Source organism: Chinchilla lanigera, unplaced genomic scaffold, assembly GCF_000276665.1.
Source record: "Chinchilla lanigera isolate Chin_1 unplaced genomic scaffold, ChiLan1.0 scaffold00014, whole genome shotgun sequence".
Classification (NCBI taxonomy): domain Eukaryota; kingdom Metazoa; phylum Chordata; class Mammalia; order Rodentia; family Chinchillidae; genus Chinchilla; species Chinchilla lanigera.
In genome coordinates, this window is record NW_004955415.1 from 11,642,802 (window position 1) to 11,667,778 (window position 24,977).

A 24,977-nucleotide genomic window follows, 5' to 3' on the forward strand; every position below is an offset into this window, starting at 1 on the left:
GTATCACAAGTTCAAGCCCAGCCTGGGCAATTTAGCAAGATCCTGTCTCAACATCTGAAAGTAAGAGAAAAAGGGCTGGGAATGTGGCCTACTCTGATGGTTCTAGGGTCACCCTTTGGGGGATTTTCTATTACAAATAACATTTAAACGAGAATATACTACGTTATTACTTCTAACAATCAACTAGTCGAACTGGTCACTGAAGTATCAGTCCAGGGGGTTTTGATTTCCCTGTCTGGCTTTCAAACAGCCTTTTCTGTGCATCCCATACTAATACCCCAAAATACTTTCTTTGCTGACTCTGGGTGGTCATGTGATTCCAGATACTCATGGGCAGCAGGTTAATGAACATCTACAGCTATCATACCAAGCTAGTGTTGGTTAGTATACGCAGTTTGATTATCTTGCTCCATTTTTTTCTTTATATATAATTTAAATGGAATATGGTCCACATTTTAAGAACTACTGGTCTCTACATTTAATACAAACAAGAATAGAGATCAAAGTGAAGAGAATCTTTAGCCTCAATTGGGTACACACGGGACTCAAACCACAAGCTACTTGCTCACTTTCTTCTTTTTTGTTTTGTTTTGTTCTTTGAGACAGGGTCTTACTATGTAGTCCAGGTTGGCCTCAAACTCATGGTGATCCTGTTGCTTTAGCCACCCAAGTGCTGGGATCATAGGTGTACACTGCCACCACTGCTGGCCCACGGGCTACTTTCAACAGAGAAAAGGGATAAATGTAGAGTACATGTGGAAAACACTGCAAATTAGGATCATGTCTACAGAGTAAAGCACTATCAAGAATTCCAGAATGATTTAAAGTCTGTACAATTCCTCCCTATTTTCCTCCCTATCTTTGGCAGAACCAGTGTTCACATACATTTTTAGGAATCTATGGCGTAGGACATGCAAGAAGAGAAAATAAAGGAAAAACTGACCCAAGATCAGTTTTTTTAATATTCACCAAATGATTCTGTAAGATTAGGAAGACTGTTTCAGCAATCAATAAATGCAAACCAAAAAAAATTAAACACTAATCTACAGTAAAAGGTGCTACACAAGAGACATTTATTAATGTTCTGTTGTATTTACAGTTTTAATATAGCAAACCAAGGTGAACTGCTACTTGGGCAGAAAGCACATCATTCTACACTTCTAATTCATCGGCTTCTGCTAACACATTGTAAAAGCAAGTAGTACAGTATGTTAGGGATCATCTCAAAAGTTCCAACCTAATTCTTTCTTTGCTCCTAGTTACCTCATCTTTTGGGACTCTAATTATACAGAGTATCAAGAATTATACACTGTCAAGAATTACATTTTAGTAATGAAGCTGTATTTGTCTTTGTTCCTTCTGTTTATGCAGTAACAACACTTTCTGAATTCCTTAGGTACACACCACAGAACAATAAGGTACTGTAAAATTTTCAATATAGACTATAAAAAATTAACGCTTATTTACCAATTAAGAATGTATGTTTTGACCACACTTTTAATGTATTTCATACCATGATTTTGCTTCTAGGTGTTCACACATAGTACAACAGAATTAATTTCTAGATTAATTTTAACAGCAAGTATGGATTATGAGCAGAACTGCAATCATAACGAAAGTATTAACTTTTGAGAAAACCCCTTTAAAATAACCAGCTTTATATCTTATACTAAAGTCTTTAATTCCAAATTCATTTTTTTTGAGATGGAGGATGAATAAAGCAAGGTTGCCCCCTACTGACTACAGGGACATGGCTCATGCTATTTAAAATGACTACAAACAATACATAAAGCATTATTACTACATCACAGACTTGACTGCAAGTGTTTTCAAACATTAACCACTAATGATTCAATGATTACAGAATTCTGCATTAACTATTAAAATTTTACACCTAGGAACAAATAGAGAGAAATGATCTTTTTCCACAGTACTTTATTTTTTAAAGCAGGTGATTACTTCTCTGTTCTGCATCTTGATTCATTTCCTGCAGGTGTTCTCTTGCTTCTTGAGAGGGAATTCATAAATGCAGGAAGGCGTCTGCCAGAAAACATCTGCCAGAGAAGGATATTGAATAGTGAAATCCTAGTTAGCTTGTTATTTTGGCTAAGAGAAGGATGTAGTCACAAAAGAAGGCAGGATGTTTGGAGACATGAGAGGTGCATTTTAGCATAGTTTTAAGATTACTATATACCGACATCAAAGTATTCAATAAACATTAACAGTTTAGTTCTTTACAGTACCAAGGCCTCCAGAATTAGAAAGAACTGGTATTCTTTTTCTAAAAATCTATGAGGTCAGCAGTTTCTCCCCACTCTCTTTTCTGTTTTAGCAAAAGAACAAAATGGAAGCAGCAATTTTTCATTCTACATTTAACCCTAACGGCAATAACTAAAAATTGGGACAGAATTCAAGTGCACAGGTAATTTCCCTAACACAACTCAAACTATGGTTTCCCCTGACAACTCTGCCAGGTCTCACACAGGGAGCTTTCCATTGAGGATGTCAATGATGTCATGCTACCAGCAAAATTTTAAAAACTATAAAATCACAGACTCCACAAAATACTTTAAAAATAAATTTTCTTTTAAAAGCCAGTGTATTTGGGGGCATGCTTCTCTGAAAACAGTAAATAATGTACTCCCAATTTTAAGAAAGGAATCTACATGACATACATATATATGGTCTCAAAGTAATTATTTTTTCATGGTGCTGGGATTGTGCTGATAGCCTTGTGGATGTTAGCCAAAATTGTCTGCCACTGAGCCACATCCCTAGCTTTGTCCATACCCTTTATTAAATTTAGTTTTCTTTGAGGTATTTTGGGACTGGCATAGTAAGTTGTTTTGGTGGGTTTTTTCTTTTGGTTTTTTTTTTTTTGTCTTTTTGAGATAGAGTTTCACTGCAATTCAGGTTGGCCTTGATCTCACTTTGTAGCCCAGGCCGGCTTTGAACTCACCAACAATCCTCCTGCCTTAGCCTCTTGAGTGCTGGGATTATACGCGTGTGCCACCACACCTGGCTGCTTTGGTTCTTAGGAAATAATATGGGAGAAAACTACAAGTATCGTTAGAAGAGGAAACGTAGGGGGGCTGGGGATTTAGCTCAGAGGCACAGTGCCTGCCTGGCAAGTGCAATGCTGTGAGTTCGATTCCCGGTACCAGAAAAAAAAAAAAAATTGTTAACTTTAATAAATATTTATGGGGAACTATTTTGTGGTACCCAGCACTGAGTGACAATTGGAATACTTCCGTATCACTCCAGATTGCTGTAAAAGCCACAAGAAACATTTTTATATCTTTTTTGATTAGACTAAAAGCATAAATCTTTAAAAAGTTGACAAAATGCAGGGGAAGGACAATACTGCAGGAAACAAACATTCTTTAAGAACTGTGAACAATTTTTCAAACTCAAAATTCAGTTGTGTTTAGTAACCAATGATACTGAAACAAGGGCAACTTTTATTCAGATTCAGAGACATTTTAAAAGGTAGGAAGAGCTGGGCATGGTGGTGCATGCCTGTAATCGCAGCACTTGGGAGACTGAGGCAGGATCATTCAGAGTTTGAGGTCAGCCTGGGCTACCAAGTGAGCTCAAGGCCAGAATGAACTGCGTATCCAGACCCTGTCTCAAAAAAAAAAAAAAGAAAAAAAAAAAAAACCAGAGCTAGGCGTGGTGGTGCACACCTGTAATACCAATACTTGGGAGGCTGAGGCAGGAGGACCCTTGCCTCAATTCTTAGTTGCAGCAAGAGTTTACAGCAAGTCCCTGTCTCAAAAAAGCACCCCTGCAAAAAAAAGCACCAAGAAAGGTATCAGATTAGAAGGAACTATAAAAACTAAGAAACAGGAAAACAGAAAACTAGAAGACTGCTATCAAATGAAAGATTATGAGGCCAGAGTCATTATAAACCCAAGTAATCTCTGTTTTATCACTTGTGATTAGCAGGTGAAAAGTGATAAACAATGTCAACACACTGGAGTTTAGAAGAGCACTGATAACCACCCTAGCATTTCCTTCGCTGATACTATTTCATAAATAGCTTTAACAGATCCCTGAAAATTATTTAAATCTCCTAAGAAGACCTAGATAGGTTACCACAGGCAATCTCTAGCATCACACGAACTCCAGAGGAAAAAGACTGCTACAGAAGCACTGCTGCCAGGCCAGGGGGTGGGGCGTGGGTGGCTGTTCTGAAAGGCAGCATCACAGAGACACTAGAGCTGGAAGACAAACAGATCTCAGGGGCTTGGAATCCTACAGCTTCCCTCTGAGGATCCCCTATACCAGGGACGGTGGACCTTTCAGAGTTTTCAATGACACACACAGCACTGAGAACCGTATCATTTAACCAATAGCCTACAGATCATTTCAAGGGAGGAAGGCAACTGAACCAGTTCTCCATGGACATTATGTGCTTTTTTTTTTTTTTCTTTCTGAAAGCAGAGTCCAAGGGAAACATCATTTCTAAAACATAGTTTTCTAAATCAAACTTTACCTTGAGATGAATTTCCTTTAGTGAGAGAGGTACTGGGAACTGGAGGAAAATTACAGAAAGGGAAAAATGAAGTACTGCTGCCATACGGAAAAAAAATGAAAATACCTGACCCCTAAAAGGGTTAGGATTAGGAGATAGGAATCACTTTTTAATTATGAACAGCCCTCATTCATTAATGCCAGGGCTTAAGAACATTTTCCCTTCTATTTTGCATGTAACAGAGTTTAAAAAATATTATGCTGCACATATGAAGGTGCTTTTGGCATAACACAAGCAGCACAGCAATAATCAGTTAAATGTTACCACCTCATAGTTACTGGCACAACCTTCCTTTCACCTGGCAGCACCAAAGCGAGTATCCCATAAAGGTGTGCTTTTTTTTTTTTCCTTCTGCAACTAAGAATTGAACCCATCTATAATAGCAGGCAAACACTCTACCACTGAATACATCCCCAGCCCTTTTGATTTTGAGACAGAGTTGCCCAGGCTGGCTTACAGATTTCAATCTGCCTTCTTGGCTGAGCTTGCTGAGTAGCTGGGCTTACAGATGTGCACCACCATACCCAGCAAAAGTACACTTTTCAGTGAACTACTAATTAAGAAAAAGTATGAACACTTCCCATTTTTTAACCATTTGCTTCAGGTAAAGGTGTTTGTAAAAAAGTTATTTCTTTGTGAACAATACATAAGGAACAATCTGTTTCTTCTGCTTCCTCACAGTCACATACACTTGGTGCCACTGTTTCCCCTTTTAGCAGTTCTTTCTGGCTTTTGTTGTGAAGTGGGAAACAAGTTAACTGAGAAAATTAATGTACCCCACCAGCTACTTGGGGCCTAAGGCAACTCTGAAAGGGACCAGACTGCTTCCCGATAGTAATAACACAAGCTCAGCAGCCTTCTTAGGCTTTATACCACCTGCTTTAGCTGGTTAGAGAGGGCAGTCTTTTGTGATCATTTTAAGATTGGTTTATTTGTGTTGTATCTTGGGTAGCCAAAACAGTCATTATTTTTAGATCCTCTTCTAGCAAAATGCCAACTCTTAGTAGAGCATGGAAGAAATATTATTTTTTCTGCTGAAAGTGAAGTTATTCTTGATATTCCCTACCTGTGGGCTTTCCGGCACAAAGTAAGCCTATACTTACTTGGCTTTGTAACTAGTGACACTGCCATCAAAGAAAGTAGAGTCAAAAGAAAATAAAACCTTCACACTTCACACGGTGGTTTTCCTGCGCATCATTTAACTAAGGTAAACTAAATTTATTCGGAACTAGAGAAGGTTGGATCTTTCTACATTTGGATCTGGGTAGAGAGTTCTGACCCCTTTCAATGAACAAAGGACACTCAGTCCCATAGGATATTATGGATTTTCAGATTCCCTCTGTGGTTCCTCTAAAAATGAGTAAGGAGCCATTAGAAGCCTGAATGCTGTAAGTCCTCCCAATGCTTAATCCGGAGCTCTGAATGCTGGGGCTCCTTACTCATTTTTTCTAAGCCAGTGGTTCATGTACAGATGTGTCCAGACTCTGTGAGTGAGTTCAAATTCATGATATCCATACCCTTTAAAATATGCAGTGTAAGATTTCTTTCCCCTTAAAAAAATCATAAACACACAGAACATATTCCCTTAAAGAAAACTATAATGCAAGCTAAAGCCATGTGTTACTTACCTAAGTACTTTAATTATACATGTAAGATGTTCAATACAGTGTCTAATAAATGGAGAACTTCATAAATATTGGTGTAGTTATTTTGATTACATTATGCTTGGAAAACCTTTTGTTACATTAAAGAAGGTGTCATCGTATTTTGTCAATGCTGTCCCACTACCAGGAGAATTAAATACAGGGGATACATTTTCTTGATGCATACAATCACAATCGGTCTTCAAAACTAGAACTCCACTCTTAGTAAGTGATTAGCTACACAAATTATGAAGCCCAACAGTGACTAGAGAACAGTATGATGTTCTCATGGGCTTCTCCTTGCACTACACCAACCTGTCACTGGGTTAAGGGCAGCTCTATGAACTTGACAGTTACACTGCAAATGGGTTTAATACTTAAGATATTTAAGAACACTGATCCAATCTGGCTTTCTAGCCTCGAGCCTCAACAGTCCTTTATGCTCCAATTGAGCTGATGTCCTTATACTTCTCTGGCTCGACTCTCACTCTGCCTAATATGATTCAGAAATCCCAACTATTCAATTTCCACTAGTTGAAATTCTACTTATCATTCAAGGTTTGTCACAACTGCTACACGCATGCTGCAAACCCTTGCCTGAGGCCTTCAGCTGACACTGAAGTGTTCACTCCTTCATCCACATAGTTCCCAGAAGCCCTAAAAACAAACAGCCAGGTCCAAGAAGACCTAGAAGGTCTTACTAGAGAGCTCTCTCTGGTACACTCTTTTTCAAAGTTCCCTACCTCTTCCTTTAGGTAGTGGCTGATGTAGAATGAAGTCAGACTCTGCAAAAGCCAGGTGTCAATCAAAGAACCTTGGCAGGGTTTAGTCCTGTTACAGACAAGGGGAAAGGTCCTCTCTCTCCTTCTTTGCCTTGAGACTGAACCTTCCTCACCAGAGTGAAAATATCTGGGTGTGAACCTGAAAAAGACACTAGGAAAGGCTCAATGACTAATTTTAAAAGACAGAAGCCTTGGTGGGCTTGACAGCAGCCCAAGCTTACGTTCTCTCCACTCTGGGTTAAGGGGCCCTGTGTGCTTACTAGTTAGGCCTGCAGGATACTTCTGAATGACGTCCTCTGGAACTGGTACAAAAGTAAGCGGTGGCTTCAGGACGCTGGCTTTAATCACACAGTCACTATCCTGGCTCCCTTCCCTGATAGCTACCTGTCTCTTCTGCATCATCAAAACGTGAAATAACATTTTCTCCTACGGCAGTTTTTCTCATTTGCCCTTACAACAGCTTTTTGTTCACTTCTCCACCCCAAACTAGAAACTGCAAAAGAGGCAGGCACTGTACCTTCTACACCTCCTCTGTATCCCCTACCATCTACCTTTACTCTAAAACAGAATGGAAATCTGAAATGCATCACATGATTACAGTGAGCTAGAACACATTTAAAAAATACCTTTAATAAATAAAGAGAACTCTGGTCCTGGGGAGACTTGAGAAAGATTCCGGCATCTTCCGAACTTTTGCATAATTGATAAATCCTCTGAGAAACAGGAGAAAGCCTATTAAAAAAAAAAAGTCAACAATGAATTTACACTTTCCATGTTAAGTTTCCTCTCCAGAAATATTCTTCCTGATAGCAATACCCTGTCATTTTTCTGCTAAAGGCTTTAATAGAAAGCTAAAGGCTTTAACAAGAAACATTTCCTTCAGCACTTCGAAAAGATTTTCATACCAAATTATAAATTCCTCAATGAGAAAACATAACCTTAAGAGTAAAAACATCAACTTTCTTTTGTACATTCAGAATTTAATTGGTCTAAAAAGGAAATAAAACTAAAATGGGGTCAAATATTTATATTTGGAAATCTCATGGAGAAGCACATCAAAACCTACTGTATTCTAAAAACATCACTACAAGATAATTAACTCAAAAAATGAGAGGTTAGAACTGTTTTTCTCAAATTAAGGGCGCAGTGGGAGAGATTTATGTACCCTTTCAGTGGTTTTTTTTTTTGTTTTGTTTTTTTTCTGTTGACAGTACATAATGTTGTCCACTAGATGTCAGGATCCTCCTACCTATTACAATAGTTCTCATATTCTCAATTTTGAGCTATCTCCACTTTTATTAAGGTTGAATTTATGTGTCTGTCTGGTCACTCACATATAAGTCAGTCTGTCTACCCACCTACCTATCTTTGCAAGTGCACTACCACTGATCTTCATTTTTGCCTAAGGCTAATTTTGTACAACTGCACCAGAATCTACTAATCCACAGAAGTTTAAACCTCTTCAAAGGGACCCACGGGGGCTGGGACAGGGGTGATGGTGCCCTATTCAATGGAAATGTACACACTCCTGACCTTCCTTCAGAGATGATTCCTGAGTCTTTTTTTTTTGAGACAGGGTCTCACTATGAAGTCCAGGCTGATCTTCAATTCACTACGTAGCCCAGGCTGGCCTCAAACTCCTAGAAATCCTCCTGCTTCAGCCTCCCAAGTGCTGGGATCACAGGCATGCACAGCACACCTGGCTGATCCCTGGGTCTTAGGAACATTTTAAAACACCCTTACTGAGATACAATTCATATATCATAGAGTTCACTTTGTATCATAACTGGGTTTAGTATACTTATAGACTTGTATAACCCTCTAGCTATAATATAATTCTGAAACATGGGCTGGGGATTTAGCTCAGCAGCAAAGCGCCTGCCTGGCAAGTGCAAGGTCGTGAGTTCGGTTACCGGTACCGGAGAAAAACCAAAAAAAAAAAAAAAAAAAATTCTAAAACATACTCATCACTCCCTGAAAGCCTTAGGACTGCTAGTCCTAATTCGCCTAGTCCCTCTTCCCCTTTGCCTAGCCCCAGGCAATTGTTCAACTTTCTTTAGGACACATTTTAAATTATATTCAGTGGTGGAAACTTTTTTTTGTCACTTTGAGACTGGGTTTCACTATGCACTTCAGGCTGGTCTTGAACTCACTTTGTAGCCCAGGTTGGCCTCAAACTCACAGCGATCCTCCTGCCTCAGCTCCCAAGTGCTGAGATTATAGGCGTGCACCACCACACCCAGTGGTGGACACTCTATACTCAGCACAGGAGAAATGGTTTCTGGCAATAACCAAACATTGTCAGTGCTGAGTTTGGTGAATACCATTCTGTTTGATACCAAAAGCACAAAACTACAGAACAAGGGTCTGAGTCAAAGGGGAGCCTTCTAAAATGGAGAGCACAAAGCCTCACTTTTTTTTAAGGCGGGGGTGGGGTGGGGTGGGGTGGTCAGCTACTCCCACCTCAGCTCCAGCCAAAAAGTACAATGGATAAATATAGACCAGTTCTGCTAGCTATTCCAACTTCTAAGAAAAATTTAAAAATTCAGATCTCTTATGTGAAAAATCTTGAGTTTTAAGTACTGACAATTAATTTTAAAAACTTTAAATGACCATGGAACAAACAAACCCAGCTGAAGGTGAGAGGCAAGTCAGAGTTGCCAGCTTGAGAGCTCTGCCCCAGCAGGAGAAACTCCTACAGCTGGTTCTGTGTAAAGAGAAGCCCCTACACTGAGCCAACACCGCGGCAAGTAAATAGGTGTATCTGAAGCCCCAGCACTTTCTGCTTATAAGTAAACAGTACGTGGAAGAATGATCAGTGATAAAGTATATACGTTCATCCCCCATAAGGCTCTAAATACAGAAAGAAAATCAACATTAATTTATTTAAATAATTTATGCTACAAACAATTAACCTGAAAATATGCTTAATGACTCTTTGCTCTACTCAGGATTTTATTTAACTTCAGCTCAAGTGAAGAGAGGTGGTGAGGGTCTCCCTTAAAAGTACAGTTTAAAGCATAACCAAGCCAATGAGTTATTCCTCATAAGTTACTCTCCTTGTCAATCATTTTTATCATTAAACTTAATAATCAAGGGAAGATTAAAAAATCACTCTTTCTTTCTCTTCCTGGAATTACTGGAATTCCAATGACCAATAGTATAGCAGACAACGCTATCGGGGGAGGGTGATGTGATGGATGACTTGCATTTTCTAAGTAAAATTTAGAGTCAGTGATGCATGGTTCTTTCAGCTTAAGTGAATCTTTTAAGCACCTGGTGGGCACTAGTCAAAGGAGACAAGAAGGCCCAAACTAGGGGTCAGGAGGAAGTGATGTAACAGATGTACAGTAAGTCAACCACATGATCATTCAGCTACAAGATGGCCCTACTATTGCTCTGTAGAGATGACAGCAGTGATGGTAGATTGTTATTGTATAATATATAATTTCTTCATAAATACTGAAGAATCATATTAAAATAGTTCATCCATTTTTTTTGCTTTAATTTTTAGGAAAAGATTTAAAATAATTAGAGCAAAAAACATAATATGAAGACTAACAGCTTGAATTAGACATATTTTTAAAAATCCTCCTACACACTCAAAAATAATTCTTATTCTCCCCAATGGTAAACTGAAAAATTCTGGAAACTCAATAATGGTTCTTTGAGAAGTTACATTTAGTGAGACTACACATTTTCTGCTGTTTACTGTCAGATCTAACCAAAGATAAGCTACATATGGCCATGAGTTAGTCCAACTCGTTATATGTCTATAAGCAAACTGAAGTTTAGTTTGTGAACCTTTTGTGGCGATAATTAACAGTGGAAAAAAAAAATCTACAGACCACAGAATCACCTTACTAGTATGCCCTGCTGATCAGAGGTGAGAAATATAGATAAATGGATTAGGAAAAACCTAACCCTAAAAAGCTTTCATGAATGTGCATGTTACTTTGATGGTGACAACTGCTTCATCTTTATGAAAGAAACATTTTTAAAAAATTATACTTGTAACTGATGATTCATATATACAATAAATGAGACAGTTTACTAAAAGCAATTTTAATTATGGAATTTAACTTAACCTTTTCTCACCTTACATTAAAAATACTTACCTAAAACCAGAAACACCCACCACAGCCAATACTGACCATCGAAGTATCCAGGGAAATAGGTAGAAAACTGGAAAAATGAGGCAAACACTTTACAGCACATTAACAGACACAATTTCCTATATTAATTTAAGGACACACAAAATACAGGCTTTTATTTGTTATACCACTGCTATCATCTCATCCTTACAGTAATTTCAAAAAATGTTTGTTTCTTTTTCTGAGACAGGGTCTCAACTATGTAATTCAGGCCAGGCTAGAATTCCCTATGTAGCCCAGGCTGACCTTGAAATCCTGACAATCTTCGGCTTCAGCCTCACTGCAGGGATTACAAGTGTGCACCACCATGCCCAGCTCAAAAAATGTTTTATGTATTACTGATATGAAAGTTGTGACAAATGCAAATGTTTCCTTTCGCTACCAGCTTTAAAGTTTTTGAAAGGATACGAATTTTTTCTTTTGTCTTTTTGAGACAGGGTCTCACTATGCAGTACAGGCTCGTCTTGAGCTCACTCTGTAGCCCAGGCTTGTCTCGAACTCCCGAAGATCTTCCTGCGTCAGCCTCCTGAGTGCTGGAATTACAGGTATGTGCCACCATGCCTGGCCAAAATTTGTTTTTTAAGAAAGTTTTACTCACACAGTATTTGCCCTTCTAGAACTATGTCTCCATGATAATTTCACTTTGCTCACCCAATTAAAGCCAGTTGTTTGGCTGGTATGCCAATTTATGAGGAATACATTGGTTTTGTCTGTAAGGCTGGCACTTGCAATAAACATAACTGAATTCAGAGAATACTTCAAATTTTGTTTGTCTTTTTGGGACAGGGTCTCACTATATAATCCAGGCTGGTTTTAACCTTACTATGTAGCCCAGGCTGGCTTCACACTCAGAACCCTCTTGCCTCAGGCTCCTGGGGACGAAGATTACAGTGTACAACAGCATATCCAGCTAGAAAATACTTTTAAAGCTAAGATCTCTGGGAAGTTTAAGTTATTTCATGCGACTTTAACAGGTAACTCCCAAATCAATGAAGACATCCATCTCTTTATTTTACAGGCTGACCCCTAACAGAGTAAGAGTTGAACACTTTTGGATCCCCAAATATTTTGGCGTAATTCTGGAAAGCAGGGAGGAAGGATGGAGGGTGGCAGGGTGAGGAAGGAGAAAGGTAATTATAATTCCAGAAGAATGCATGAGAGTGCCTACTTTTGATAACACACAGACGTGATAACCTTTTCATTGCAAAAACAACTTCTGAGTGTATGTACACATTGTTATAAGCACTAAAAACAAAGCCAGGAGTTGGTGAACAACCTATAAAACAGACCAATATCCACTATACTTCTTTATAAAATTTGAAAGCAGTAAACCACTTGCAACTGACTTTGGTTCAATTTCATCATGAAACCAAATGTAATTTTAAATGTTGATGTAAGCTGGGCACGGTAACACATGCCTGTAATCCCAGCACTCTGGAAGGCTGAGTCAGGAGGATCACAAGTTTGAGTGTAGCCTGAGCAGTTCAGTGACTTAGGGAGACCCTGGCTCAAAGGGGAGCAGGGTACTGTTCAGTGCAAGGGCTGCAGAAAGAAAAAAGAAGTTGAGATAATTTTTAAAGAACAAAATTCTTGCATTCTTACATCTGATAATCTGAGCAACTTCATTGAAGATAACAAAATGTAATATAACAACCACTGTTAATTTCCTATCATCTTGTTTTGAAATTCTGTATTGTTTTTATTTTTATGTTGTTTTGTTTTTATCTTTGTTGTTGTTTTTTTCTCTCAAAAAAACAAAACAAGAGTCAAAGTCATTTTAATTATTGTCTCTTGGCAGACTTTATCTTTTCTGTTGTAACTTACCCTGACGATCAGGATCCACTTAATTAGAGACAGACCAAATCCTGAGATGGCCCCATACCTTCCTGCAGCTGAGGTGGTCAGGCAAAAAGACAGGAAAAATCCAATCCAATTGAAGAGGAATGCCACTAGAAAAGCAGAGTGGGAAAAGATTCAGGCATGTCTTGTTAGCCAAGGAACAAAAGCGCTCTTTACATCTGCCTCAGCTTGAATGACTTTCCCAAGGATAAAAGACAACTTGCCCTTCACAGCCCTTACCCACCTCCACCCAAACACCCAGCTTTCTGTCTTCCCCTCTAAACAAGAGAAGAAAATGCTTTCTCTGACAAGCATGTTTTACACGATTATGTTTATTGCTATTCACTTAAGGAAAAAAAAGGCTTAAATTCACTAAACTGTGTACTCAGGATCTATGCTCTTTGCAGTGTATTAAATAAATAAATAATAAATAAATGTCTTGGACATCAAAGTGCTAATGCTCTCAAATCATCTGATTCAAGTGATTCATCTTCCTGCCCTGTGAATTCTTAAGTTTACATAAAATCACCTCTAAAATTATTGCATTTTGTTTTTAATAAAGCAAATGAAGTAACTGCTGATATCTAAGTGAAGCTCATGAAAAAAGAAATACAAAAAAAGGGAGAAAAATCAGCCTGACTTTGATCTATCACACAATAGAACCTTTCAGAAAAATTCCATCAAAAGGGCATTTGAGCATGAATAGGAGCAATGCTAAGAAGCCCTGCAGACCTAAAAGATGAAGACTAGCTCATGTAAAAATGCAGCACCACTACTGCCTTATATTTTTCATAGGCTAATCCAAAGCACTCTGGTTTGAAGGAAGTGACTCTGCTGTGTGTACATACTTACTGAAAAAAGTTAACATGAAAATCCCATCATTTCCTATTCTCAGCTGGTCAGCATCATCAAAATCCTCCCGACCCACAAAATCCTCATCCTAAATAAAAAGAGTAAGGTAAATTAATAATAAATTATTTTTAGGCAAAGGAAAGACAGCAAGAAAAATAATAGGGCAGGTATGAGCAACAAGGACAAAATTTATTGCTCTGATTCAATTCATAGCTATAAGCATTAGAGGCTCAGTATATGTTAAAATTTTTATTTTGCATTATATGTAAGAAATAATTACAGCTGAAACAAATCTTTTCTCTATCTCTGTAGTTTTCTAAATGAATGTTTCCTCTTTCATTTTACAATCCAAATTATTTTTGGTGCTTGGGATTGAACCAAAAGCCCTCACGCATGCTAAGCATGAGGTCTAAGATACACAGCTAGTCCCAATCCGAATTCTTATAGCAATGCACTTCAAGCATTAAAAGTTCACGTTATTTTCTTTTTCTTTTTAAAAATATATTTCCACAAATGAAAAAAAAAATTACCTATATATTTGGCTAAGATGCTACAATCTCCGTAGTCTAGGGTATGTTTAGGACTTACAGCCGTGATGGTGAAGTTTTTAGAGCTTTCAATGAAACAAACAGCCTACCACCACTGGCCCACAGTACTAGTAATCAGGGTCTACTATGGAGATAAAATTGACCAGCTTTGGAGGGGGCGAGGAACACAGAAAATGTAAGCATACCTAAGAGTCCATATAGAGTTGTCTTGGAATCAACTACATTAGCTTGTTTGTATTGGTACACAGATCCAAAATATACTCTCCTAGCACTCAGGAGGCTGAGGCAGGAGGATTGCCACTAGAGGTCAGCCTGGGCTACATAGTGACTTCAAGGCCTGACTGAACTACATGCTAAGCCTCTGTCTCAAAAAAACCAAAAACCAAAAACCAAATCAAACCAAACCCTATCTCTAATATTATTGGCAGATAAGATCCTTTCAATCCTATCTTGAAGATAGTATTGTAGTTCTAGAAGACCATGATCCTGACCAGTATCAACATAGGTGGACTATCTTTCCAACTGACACAGGTATGTACTGAGATATTTAAAAGTAACACAATATAATTTAAAAGTGTAAGAGTGCTACCTACTTCAAACATGGTTCTTCAAATGAAAAATAAAATGTTCTAAGGACAATCAAAACTTTTCCTACACAGAAAATGGACCAGGAGAGTCCATACCAAACTGTACCTAGCAGTTCTCCTGTGAGTGTACACTACAGTAAAGGAAGTGTCAGTGACAGCATCTTTTTATAACTGCACCCACCAGGTTTGCAATTTTTACAAGAATGCATTCATTTTATAAACCTTTAAAATATTAAATATCATTGCTCTGACTTAGCAGAAAGAGTTTTGTGATAAGTACTCAGAGATATACTCTTAAAATACATGGATAAAGCTGCAAATACTATAAATGTCTTCTATTCTTCCTGTCCTTCATATCTCTTCTATTAACAATTTCTCTCCACAAATTCTTGCCAGATTTATGTTTCTAAAACACAATAATCCCTCCATATTCCTAATCAAAAACTTTTCAGTTATACATTGCAAAATATATAGCATCTTCTAGGGAAATAAGTGCCACATATGTCTGCTGATTAATAGAGCCTTTAATAAGCTTCTACTTGTCAAAAGAATTCTGAAGAGTTGTGTAAGCAATCATAATTAATCTCTACATTTCTATATTCACCATATCCCAACAGTTCTGCAGAATACAGCAAAACATATAAGGAAGCCCTTCGGAGTCTAGTTTTCCTGAAGTTGACTCACTTCTGCTACTTATTAACCAGATGACTTTGGGCAAATTACTTCATCGCTCTGGCCCTAAATTTTTGCATCTGGTGGAAACAATATACAAAATATATAAGAGCATCCAGCATAGTACTTAGCATGTTTGCTTCCAATATACAGCTGTTACATTATGACTGTTTTGTCCTCAGACAATAATTTCCATGAGGTTTAATGTTTTTTCCCTGGCATGTACAAGATCTGAATGCAGATTACATGTAAGTTCAGCCTAGACCAGGCTCATAAACTATTTCTTCCAAGCTGGGGTTTTCAGACCACTACTCCTTATAATAGGTACAGTTTATAAATAAAGGTATTGCCCTAAAGCCAGAGGAACCTCTAGGGCCTATTCCAGTGCACTGTCAGACTAGGCTTTTGCTGTTGTTTATCTCTCCAATTTCCCGCCAAGGTTCCAAGTTAGTGCCTTAATCACCTCCACATTCCTGGGGACTGTATCCTGCCTTCATTCACCCATTATCTGGCCCAAGGCCCTAATCACGTCCATCTGCACAAATATTTATGAAACCACATCTGTACCAGTTACAAACGAGTCTAATGTCAAGAGCCAAGAGTACCCAAAAGCATTACAGGCTCACATCACATCCTACCCTAACTTCCACAAATCAACAACATGCTAGGTGGATCTCATCTCACTGTATCCCTATAAACGGTATGACCTGAACTGCTGGAGCACAAAGTTCATCTATATGACCGTTAAAATCCCTTTTATGAGTACCTTTCTCTAGAGATCTCCCTATCTACCCATAACACCACAGTTTTCAGTAGGCAGACTCAGGAAAGTCAATGTACTTCCTCAGTCAGCTCCCACTCGAAGGTGTTTCAGCTACCCCAGCAGATCTAAGAAAGCAGAGAGACATATAGTAGTCTTAGAAACAGGGAAAACCAGCTAGTGTAATGTCATTTTCTGCTTACTTATACCTCTGTGTCTCATCATTTTCAGAAAGAGATGTTTATTATCTGAAAAGAAAATGTATTTGTTTAAAATTAACTGAACTCAGGCCGGAGATATAGTTCAGTGGCACAAATGCGCTTGCCTGGCAAGCACAAGGTCTTAAGTTTTGTCAAAACAAAACAAAACAAAACAAAACAAACAAAAAAACTGAATTCTCTCTAATCAACCCTAGTAACTCAAAACTGGGTAACAAAAACAAATTAACTCCCATAAAGCTGCCCATCAAGCACTCAGCATAGCAAATTATACTTACTCTTCCAGGAACCAAGGGAATGGCAGCTTCAGCCTTGGATCTCTCAGCTTCATCGTAACTAGGCAGTGTTGTAGCCACATTGTAAGACGGAGGCTTTGGAAACCCAGTCTCATCTTTGTAGTCAAAATATGCTGAAGAAAAAAAGGAAGTCACAATATCTGATGATTAATTAGCTTATGTAAAGAGAAAAAAAAAAGGATTTTCACCAATTGAGGCTAACTAAACCCAGGCATTTCCCTAAGAGTACATGTACAATAACTGAACCAAAAGATATTTATAGTTGAATATAAGAACCTGGGGGTGATTTTTAAAATGTATCCACTTCTCAGTTACTTAAAGGCCAGGCTCACTTTGTAGCCTTCTAAATGCTTTTGAAACACTACTTTAGACCACCATGTGGGTTCTCAAAAGGCATGTAATCTTAATACATAAATAAAGAAAACATTTGTTTTAAATGTGTGTGTAAATCTGTATTCTGATTTCTTTCTATTGTCAAACAGGAAAATTAACTTCAAGGGGAAAAAAAGCTTAATATTAATTCCTTACAGGTTTGTTTTGGCACTTTGACTCTCTTACATTATTTCTTAGCATATACTGTTCTCTCTGATACGCTTAAAAGTAATTCAGCTACAGAACAATTATTTATCTTTATGAAATCTTTCATTTTCTTTACACCACATCTGCATTTTCACTGACTCTATTATAGAAGATTCAATATAATCAACAAAAATGCATTTGTAAGTGGATTAAATGTATACACAATTTTTAAATTTAAATTTTTGAAGAATTCCTATAGTGCATCAACATTAGTATTTCTTTAATTATAATTAATGCCTAGTTTTTGCTACATTATTGAAATTGTCAATCAATATAATGTATCTTATTAACACAAAAAAGAGAAAAATATTTTACCTTGATATAGAAAAGGTGGATAAAATTCAATACCCACTAAAATACTTAGCAAAATAGGAATAAAACTTCAACTTGATCACAAATATCTACCAAATAAAAAGCAGCAAATGTCATAGTGCTAAATTACTAAATACTTTCTTCCCTAATGTTAGAGAATGAGATAATGCCTACTACCGCTCTCACCACTACTAACCAAAGTGTAAGTCCTACCTAGATGGTACAAAATGGCAAGAAAATGAAAGACGTAAGAGCTGGGAAAGAGGCTGTGGTGTTACTCTGTGACAGCACGTTTGCCTAACACACATGCATCCCTGGGTTCAATCTCTAGTACCACTAAAGTCAAAAAGAAAAAAAAAATGAATAGGAAGGAAGAAATAACCGTCAATTACAGATGACATTACTGCATATGGAGAAAACAAAAAATAAGCTATTAAAATATATGAATTTAGTTCTAGGCACATTAATAAAACATCAACTGTTCTTGCTCAGGCCAACAACACACACAACAGTATTTTTTCAAGGCCTCTGAGTATTAAGATGAAATATCACAAAACTCAGACTGCAGTTAAGAAAGTGTTCTCTAGGCTTGTATTCCAGAAACAGCTTATCTTTACCTTATATCAGGCTCAAGAAGCTTTGTTATTTACTGTTCAGGCCCCAAGACAAACACAAACACAAAGAAGGGATCTCATGCTGGCTGCATTAGGTTGGGCCACCTGACAATAAAGTGGGGGCAGGATACATAGCACCTACTCTTCAATCATAAATTTCTACACTCTCAATGAATAGAGAATGTTTCTTGTTATAATCCCTAATTTTTTTTTTTTTTTTTTTGCCTTTTTGAGACAGGGTCTTGCTACACAGTTCAGGTTGGCCTTGACTTTGTAGCCCAGACTGGTCTTGAACTCACAATGATCCTCCTGCCTCAGCCTCCCGAGTGGGGGGATTATAGGCGATTACAGGCATGAGCCACCACGTACAGTTGTAATCCCTAAATTATAAAGATAATTTAAAAGAATATAAAGACATTAAGTGAATAAGAAAGTGAACCAACTAAGAAAAGAGTTCTATCTAAAATGGTCAGAAGTTTTTTATTTTTGATATTGGGAATCGAACTCAGGGCCTCATGCTTGCCAGGCAGGTGCTATGCCACTGAGCTATATTCCCCCTGGCCCTGGTCAGAAGTTTTATAACTAAAGAAGGTAGGAACTCAGACACTATTCAGGTAAAAAATTACAGTATGATTCTGAATAGCTAAATGGGAAGGACTTTTCATCATTAATAAAACAACCCAAATTCTTATTAATGCATTAGGGTTTTCACCAGGTACATTTAATGGAGGACCAGTATTTATGGTCTGGACAGAAAAGAGTGAACAGGAGACGACACTGTGATTTCTTTCCAAGTATTGATGTTGACTTGGTTATATGAGATAATCTAGAATTTCTCCAAAATCTTAAATTTAGCAGGGTTAGTTTCAGTTGTTTACAAATAAAAAAAACGTAACTATACAATGAAACAGAAATACAACAGAACTAATCTAAGAGTTCACAAACTGAAGTGAAACACTATCTGAGCTATGTCCTACATAACTAGTGGCAGCCTCAGAATCAGAGACCACCAACAGATTTAATCTCACATTAATTGATGGTATAACTACTGCAAGCGCTCTACTGCAAAGGATTCCAGGGCTGTGTCTACAGAGATGCATGGTATCTTCAATTTGCCTACGTATCCTGGTAGCAGGGAGGGTTCAGCAGCAGTGTAGGGGTCAGGCATTTGCCTGTTTTAGAGATTATGAAAGAGGTTCTATCAAAACTGGTGAGAAATTATAGTAGAACTGGTTAGGTTCTCAACTACTGACATTTCTTCTTCCCCCATATCCCTTTCACTCATACACATGAACATCAAAGGCTAATCTAGCATAAAAATGTGAAGAGTAAAGGCTAAACAAGAAGTTTAAACTATCAGAACAGTATGAAAGAGCTGGCAAACTTCGTTTTTTTCATTAAGAATTTACTAGCATTAGCCAGGCATGGTGGCACATGCCTGTAATCTCAGCACTCTAAGAAGCCAAGGCAGGAGGATTCTAAATTCAAGTCCTACCTGGATAACAGTAAGACCGTCTCAAAATAAAAAAATAGAAAGGGATGAGAATGTAGCTCAGTGCAAAGGACCTGAGTTCAATCTCAACAGTCTAAAAAGAAACAAAATCTACTAGCATACTTGGACATGGTGGTACGCACCTACAATATCAGCTTCCTGGGAGGCTGAGGCAGGCGGACTGCAGATTTGAGGCCAGTCTGGGCAACTTAACAAAACTCTGTCTGCAAATTAAAAAAGAAAAAGTGGGGAGGGACTGGAGATGTTGCTGCAAGGAATGTACCTCAAAGGTAGAGTGCTGCTAGCTTTGATTCCCAGGACTGGATAAACAAAAACAAGAACTGACTAGCATGAAAGACACAGTATATTCCTGGCTATAGATACTAGAATCACTCAGGGCAAAACAGACCATGTGGAGACAGGAAGGGATCCAGAGAGGACGGAAAAAGGAAGCGACAGGAAGGAACGCAGAAGGACCAAGGAGCGATCTGTAAGTGCACCAATTCCCCACAATGCATGTATTTATTATGAATCAAAAACATATACTAATTTTAAAAATAGGTTAAAAGGGGAAAAAATCGCTAATAAAAAATGATCAAAAAACAAAAACTAGATGATCACTCAGTTCCTGAATTTCTACTTCCTTTACCTGAAGAGTCAGTCAGATTGAAATTAAGCTCTATTTAAAAGCCAAAATCTCTGCTGGGCATGGTGGCGGATGCCTGTAATCCCAGCCTGAAGGACACCACAAGTCTGGCGCCATCCCGGGCTACATGGTGAGCTCAAGGCCAGTCTGAAGGATACAGTGAGACCCTGTCTCAAAATAACAACAACAAAAGCCAAAATCTATTTAAAATGAGGTTTCATTTGTTTCTCAGAACAACAATGTGAATTTCTTTTACATTAGGCTTCAAAATAAAAATAAAGCCAAAGACAGTTTAAGAATGCAAAAGCAAATACAAACAAACACACACTCGGCATGGTGTAGAGGTCAGTGTTATTTCAGGAGTCCACGCAGCACCTTGTTGTGTCGCCTACCTGCGCTCTCTGCAGAGATGCTGCTGTAAGGTGGAGGAGCATCACCTGCCACCTGCTCCGGGTCCCCAGGCTCTTCTTCATTCTGCAACTGAATAAAAAGTGCAGATCTTAATGGACATATAAAGCTGACTAGATAGGTGTCAACCTAAAAACTGGAACAGCTAAAAGAAATGAAAAATTGAAAATAAGCTCTCACAAAGTCAATTATGAAAAGTAAAATGAGGGCCTGGGGATTTAGCTCAGTGGCACAGCACCTGCCTGGCAAGCGCAAGGTCGTGAGTTCAATTCCCAGTACTGGAAATAAAAAAAAGAAAAAGAAAATGAAAAAACGATGACCTCCATACTCATGGTAAACTGTTATATGAAAAAAATCAACTTACCAAGCAGCACACATCATAAAATTTTGCTTTTAAAAAAGGTATAAGTCGGGCATGGTGGCACACGCCTGTAAATCCCAGCACTCAGGAGGCTGAGGCAGGAGGATCATTGCGAGTTCAAGGCCAGCCTGGGCTACAAAGTGAGCTCAAGGCTGGCCTGAACTGCACAGCAAGACCCTGTCTCAAGAAGACATGTCTAGTGAAAAGACGATTTAACAGACACCCACAATCAACACTGTTATTTCCTTTTGGTAGTGGTGGTGAGGTTTAAGACAGAATCTCACTACATGATTCAGACTGGTCTTGAACTCATTATGTAGCCCAGGCTGTCCTCAAACTCAAGGTGATTCTCCTGCCTCAGCCTCCCAGAGTGCTGAGATTACAGGAGTGCACCACCATGCCCATGCGCCATGTTACTTCTAAACCACGGAAATATAAGGAAATTTTTCTGCTTTTGTTATTTATATGTATGTTCTAATTTTCTGTAATGAACATTTATTACTTGCAGCAGGCATCATGGTACAAACCTGTAATCCCAGGACTCAGGAGGCTGAGGCAGAAGGATTGCTATGAGTTCGAGGCCAGCCTGAACTACATAGCAAGACCCTGTCTCAAAAAAATAAAGAGGGGCCGGGGTATAGCTCAGTGGCACAGTGCTTGCCTGACAACTGTGAGGTCATGAGTTTGATTCCCGGTTCCAAAATTAAAAAAAAAAAAAAAAAATTTCCTAAAAAACAAACAAAAACTTATTATTTGCAACATTTTTTTTAAATTAGAAAAATAATGTTAGGATAAATATAAACCATGGGCAAATCAAGGTTTACCATTATATTTGATTTACACATAGAAATTAAATGTTACATAATTGGGACAATTATGAAAACATAACATTCTAACCTCTGCCAATAACATCTCCATCCACCCTACCTCAGCAGTTTTCTTGATGGACAAATCTTCAGCTACGTTATTTTATTTCATTTTAGTGATACAGATCGACCTCTGGGCGTTGGACATGTTAAACCAAGCATTCGACCACGAGATAATACTCAGCCCCCTTTCGGTTATTTTAAATAACCTACACTGAAAATGTATTTGCCTGCTGTTTGTGGTATGAATAATCTATACAAGTCATAAAACAAAGACATCTCTTAAATTCTTTCCTCTGTGACAACAGATTACATTTATTTAAAAGATGAACTGGCTGAGACTGGGGGTCAATCTGCAAAGCAATAACAGAATATTTACTGATACAACCAATTTAGGGATCTGATCCTGGCTTCATTATCATCATGAAATGCAGAGTCAACTGAGGCACTTTTAAAATACACACTCTAAACCATACTGTTAACAAAGTACTCTATCATGAAACGAAACAGACCAACTGAGGGCCTGAGGTGTCATAACCTGAAGCAGAAACCCTAACTTGGGCTGGGGATGTGGCTCAGTGGTAGAGTTCTTGCCTTGCATGACAAGGCCCTGGGTTCAAACACCAGCACCACAAAAACAAAAAAAAAAACAAAACAAACCTCCCTAATCCACTAAATTTTAACCAACCATCTCAGACACTAACAAAACATTTCTGATGAATACTGCAAGAATTCAACTTCAAATGATTCTTTCCTGTGCCATACTCTCATCAGTATCCATCACATGGGCTTGTACTTTGAACTCTTAGTAATCTAATCTTAAATTTAAGGCACTTCCAAAATAAGTTATTTTAACCTAAAGTAATTTCTCTTGTAAATGAAAGAATATGGGCAAAATAGCCACAGTAAAGCCAAGTATCTTGGGACACCAAATCAGTGGATTATTTTAAGAGTTCCTGAGACTATGGTTCACCAGAATCACTGGTTTAACATGATCTGAAGCTCTCGAAAAGGTTTTCCCAACCCCCTCAATCTTATGCCACAAGAAAGCTGCAAAAAAAAAAGTAAGAATCAGCAGCAAGAACAAGGGAAAAATGATTTTTCAAGAATGTTGCCTTACCTATGGCAGCCAGCAATGTCCTTTACTTCAATCTGGTTTGACATTTCTAACCTGTTTCAGGTTTCCTGAGCTTGGTCAAAGTAATCGTGTTTCCTCTGCATAATTTAGGTTTCATAAAGGAAGTAAGGCAATTCTAAGAAATACAGACGTTCAAAGAATAAAGAGGACAAGAGGTCTTCCATGCCACTATCCATAAAATAAGCTTTCTCCTAGCAACCTGGAAATGTGAAATTTGATCATCCCCCACATGACAGTAACAGATATAACAGAGAAAGAAATTCCAACCTTCTCAGAAATCTCACTTTTCTCTTTGGTGAAGAAAAAAAAACATCACCAGGCGGAACTCTTTGCTCCATTAAAATTTACTATTTTAGAATCATATAGTAATATTTCCAACCGAAAAGAGAAAAATAACAACAATTAAAATTCCTATAATGCCTTAGAAGGGTCCACATACTGGGATAAGCCCAAGACTGTATAGCCTTCCGACTCTGGCTTGTTTCTATAATGCCAGTGATCAAACTATGTTCCATCAAGAAAGTGGTTTTTAATTTTATTTATTTTTTGGGATAGAGTCTCACTATGCAGTTCAGATTGGCCTTGAATTCACTATGTAGCCCAGGCTGGCCCCAAACTCACAGTGATCCTCCTGCCTCAGCCTCCTGAGTGCTGCGATTACAGGCATGAGCCACCACACCCAGCCCAATTTTTAATTTTTTTTTTAAAAGACAGCTGCTTTAAAATAAAACAAAATTGAGGGAAAAGAGGCAGCTAATTTTATTTTTTTTGGTACCGGGGATTGAACTCAGGACCTTATGCTTGGTAGGCAAGGGTTTGTGCCACTGAGCTATATCCTCGGCCCTGAGGCAGCTACTTTCAAAAAGAGATAATTTAGCGATCAGCATCTATGCTGAGTAATAATCTGCTGGACAACAGAATCTTAAACTACATATATTTTTAGATATATGTTTCTATTTTAGATATATCACAATCTGATGTGGTGCCTCTTGGCCTTGATCATATTTAATTTTAAAAATATTCGTCTATAAACAGTGCTTCTGTTGTGTTCTTAAGATTAATTCAACTACAGCCTATCTAAGGGTTTCTCCCCTTTTCTTGTTAATTTCCTCTGAATCCAAGTACTATTAGAAATAAATATGCCATGGGGGGTAATCGTGATTGAATGCAGGGCCTTGCACATGCTAGACAGGTGCTCCACTGCTGAGTTACAACCCAAGCCCTTCTAGTATCTATTTTAATTCTGAGACAGGGTCTTCTTACATTACCTAGGCTGGCCTGGACTTGTCACCCTCCTGCTTGAGGCTCCCAAATACATATTTTAAAGAATTTCCAAATACGTATGTTAAAGAATCTCCAGGAACAGCAGCATCCTGTGCCCATAATCCTAGCTACTCAGGAGGCTGAGGGCAGGAGGTCAAGGCCCACCTAGGTAACACGGTAAGACCACATTAAAAAAACAAAAACAAAACCCTTCAATATAGAAATCATATATAATTCTAGTTCTAACAGAAGCAAACTTTTAAGTTTACAGCTAGTTTTACCCTGGAGGTTTACATCTATATTTAAATTCTACCCCACCAAGAAAACTTCATCACTACTCTCCCCTAAGTAGTCCTAAAGATGATCCTTAGTTGGAACTGACGTTTTTTTTTTTGAGACAGGGTCTCACT

General features: G+C 38.1%; 1 protein-coding gene across 1 annotated transcript; it reads right to left on the reverse strand.

The window, feature by feature from the left end:
• Nucleotides 1-1,044: 1,044 nt before the first annotated feature.
• On the reverse strand, nucleotides 1,045-23,330 carry Ndfip1 (Nedd4 family interacting protein 1). The gene is made up of 8 exons (XM_013512124.1): nucleotides 23,287-23,330; nucleotides 20,924-21,030; nucleotides 16,871-17,001; nucleotides 13,808-13,895; nucleotides 12,941-13,065; nucleotides 11,081-11,147; nucleotides 7,589-7,694; nucleotides 1,045-2,054 (listed from the first exon to the last, which is right to left on the reverse strand). Exons 1-7 carry the CDS (start codon nucleotides 23,328-23,330, stop codon nucleotides 7,591-7,593), a joined length of 666 nt encoding a protein of 221 aa, XP_013367578.1. The 3' UTR covers nucleotides 1,045-2,054; nucleotides 7,589-7,590.
• Between the last annotated feature and the right edge of the window lie 1,647 nt (nucleotides 23,331-24,977).

What these genes read in the sequence shown, in the direction of transcription:
- Ndfip1 (XM_013512124.1), bottom strand. Translation starts at nt 23,330, where the DNA reads ATGTCAAACCAGATTGAAGTAAAGGACATTGCTGGCTGCCATAG. An exon ending in GACATTGCTGGCTGCCATAG is followed by an intron (nt 21,031 to 23,286) that starts GTAAGGCAACAT and finishes ATGTCCATTAAG; the next exon opens with ATCTGCACTTTTTATTCAGT. An exon ending in GTGGGTGTTTCTGGTTTTAG is followed by an intron (nt 7,695 to 11,080) that starts GTAAGTATTTTT and finishes TTTTTTTAATAG; the next exon opens with GCTTTCTCCTGTTTCTCAGA.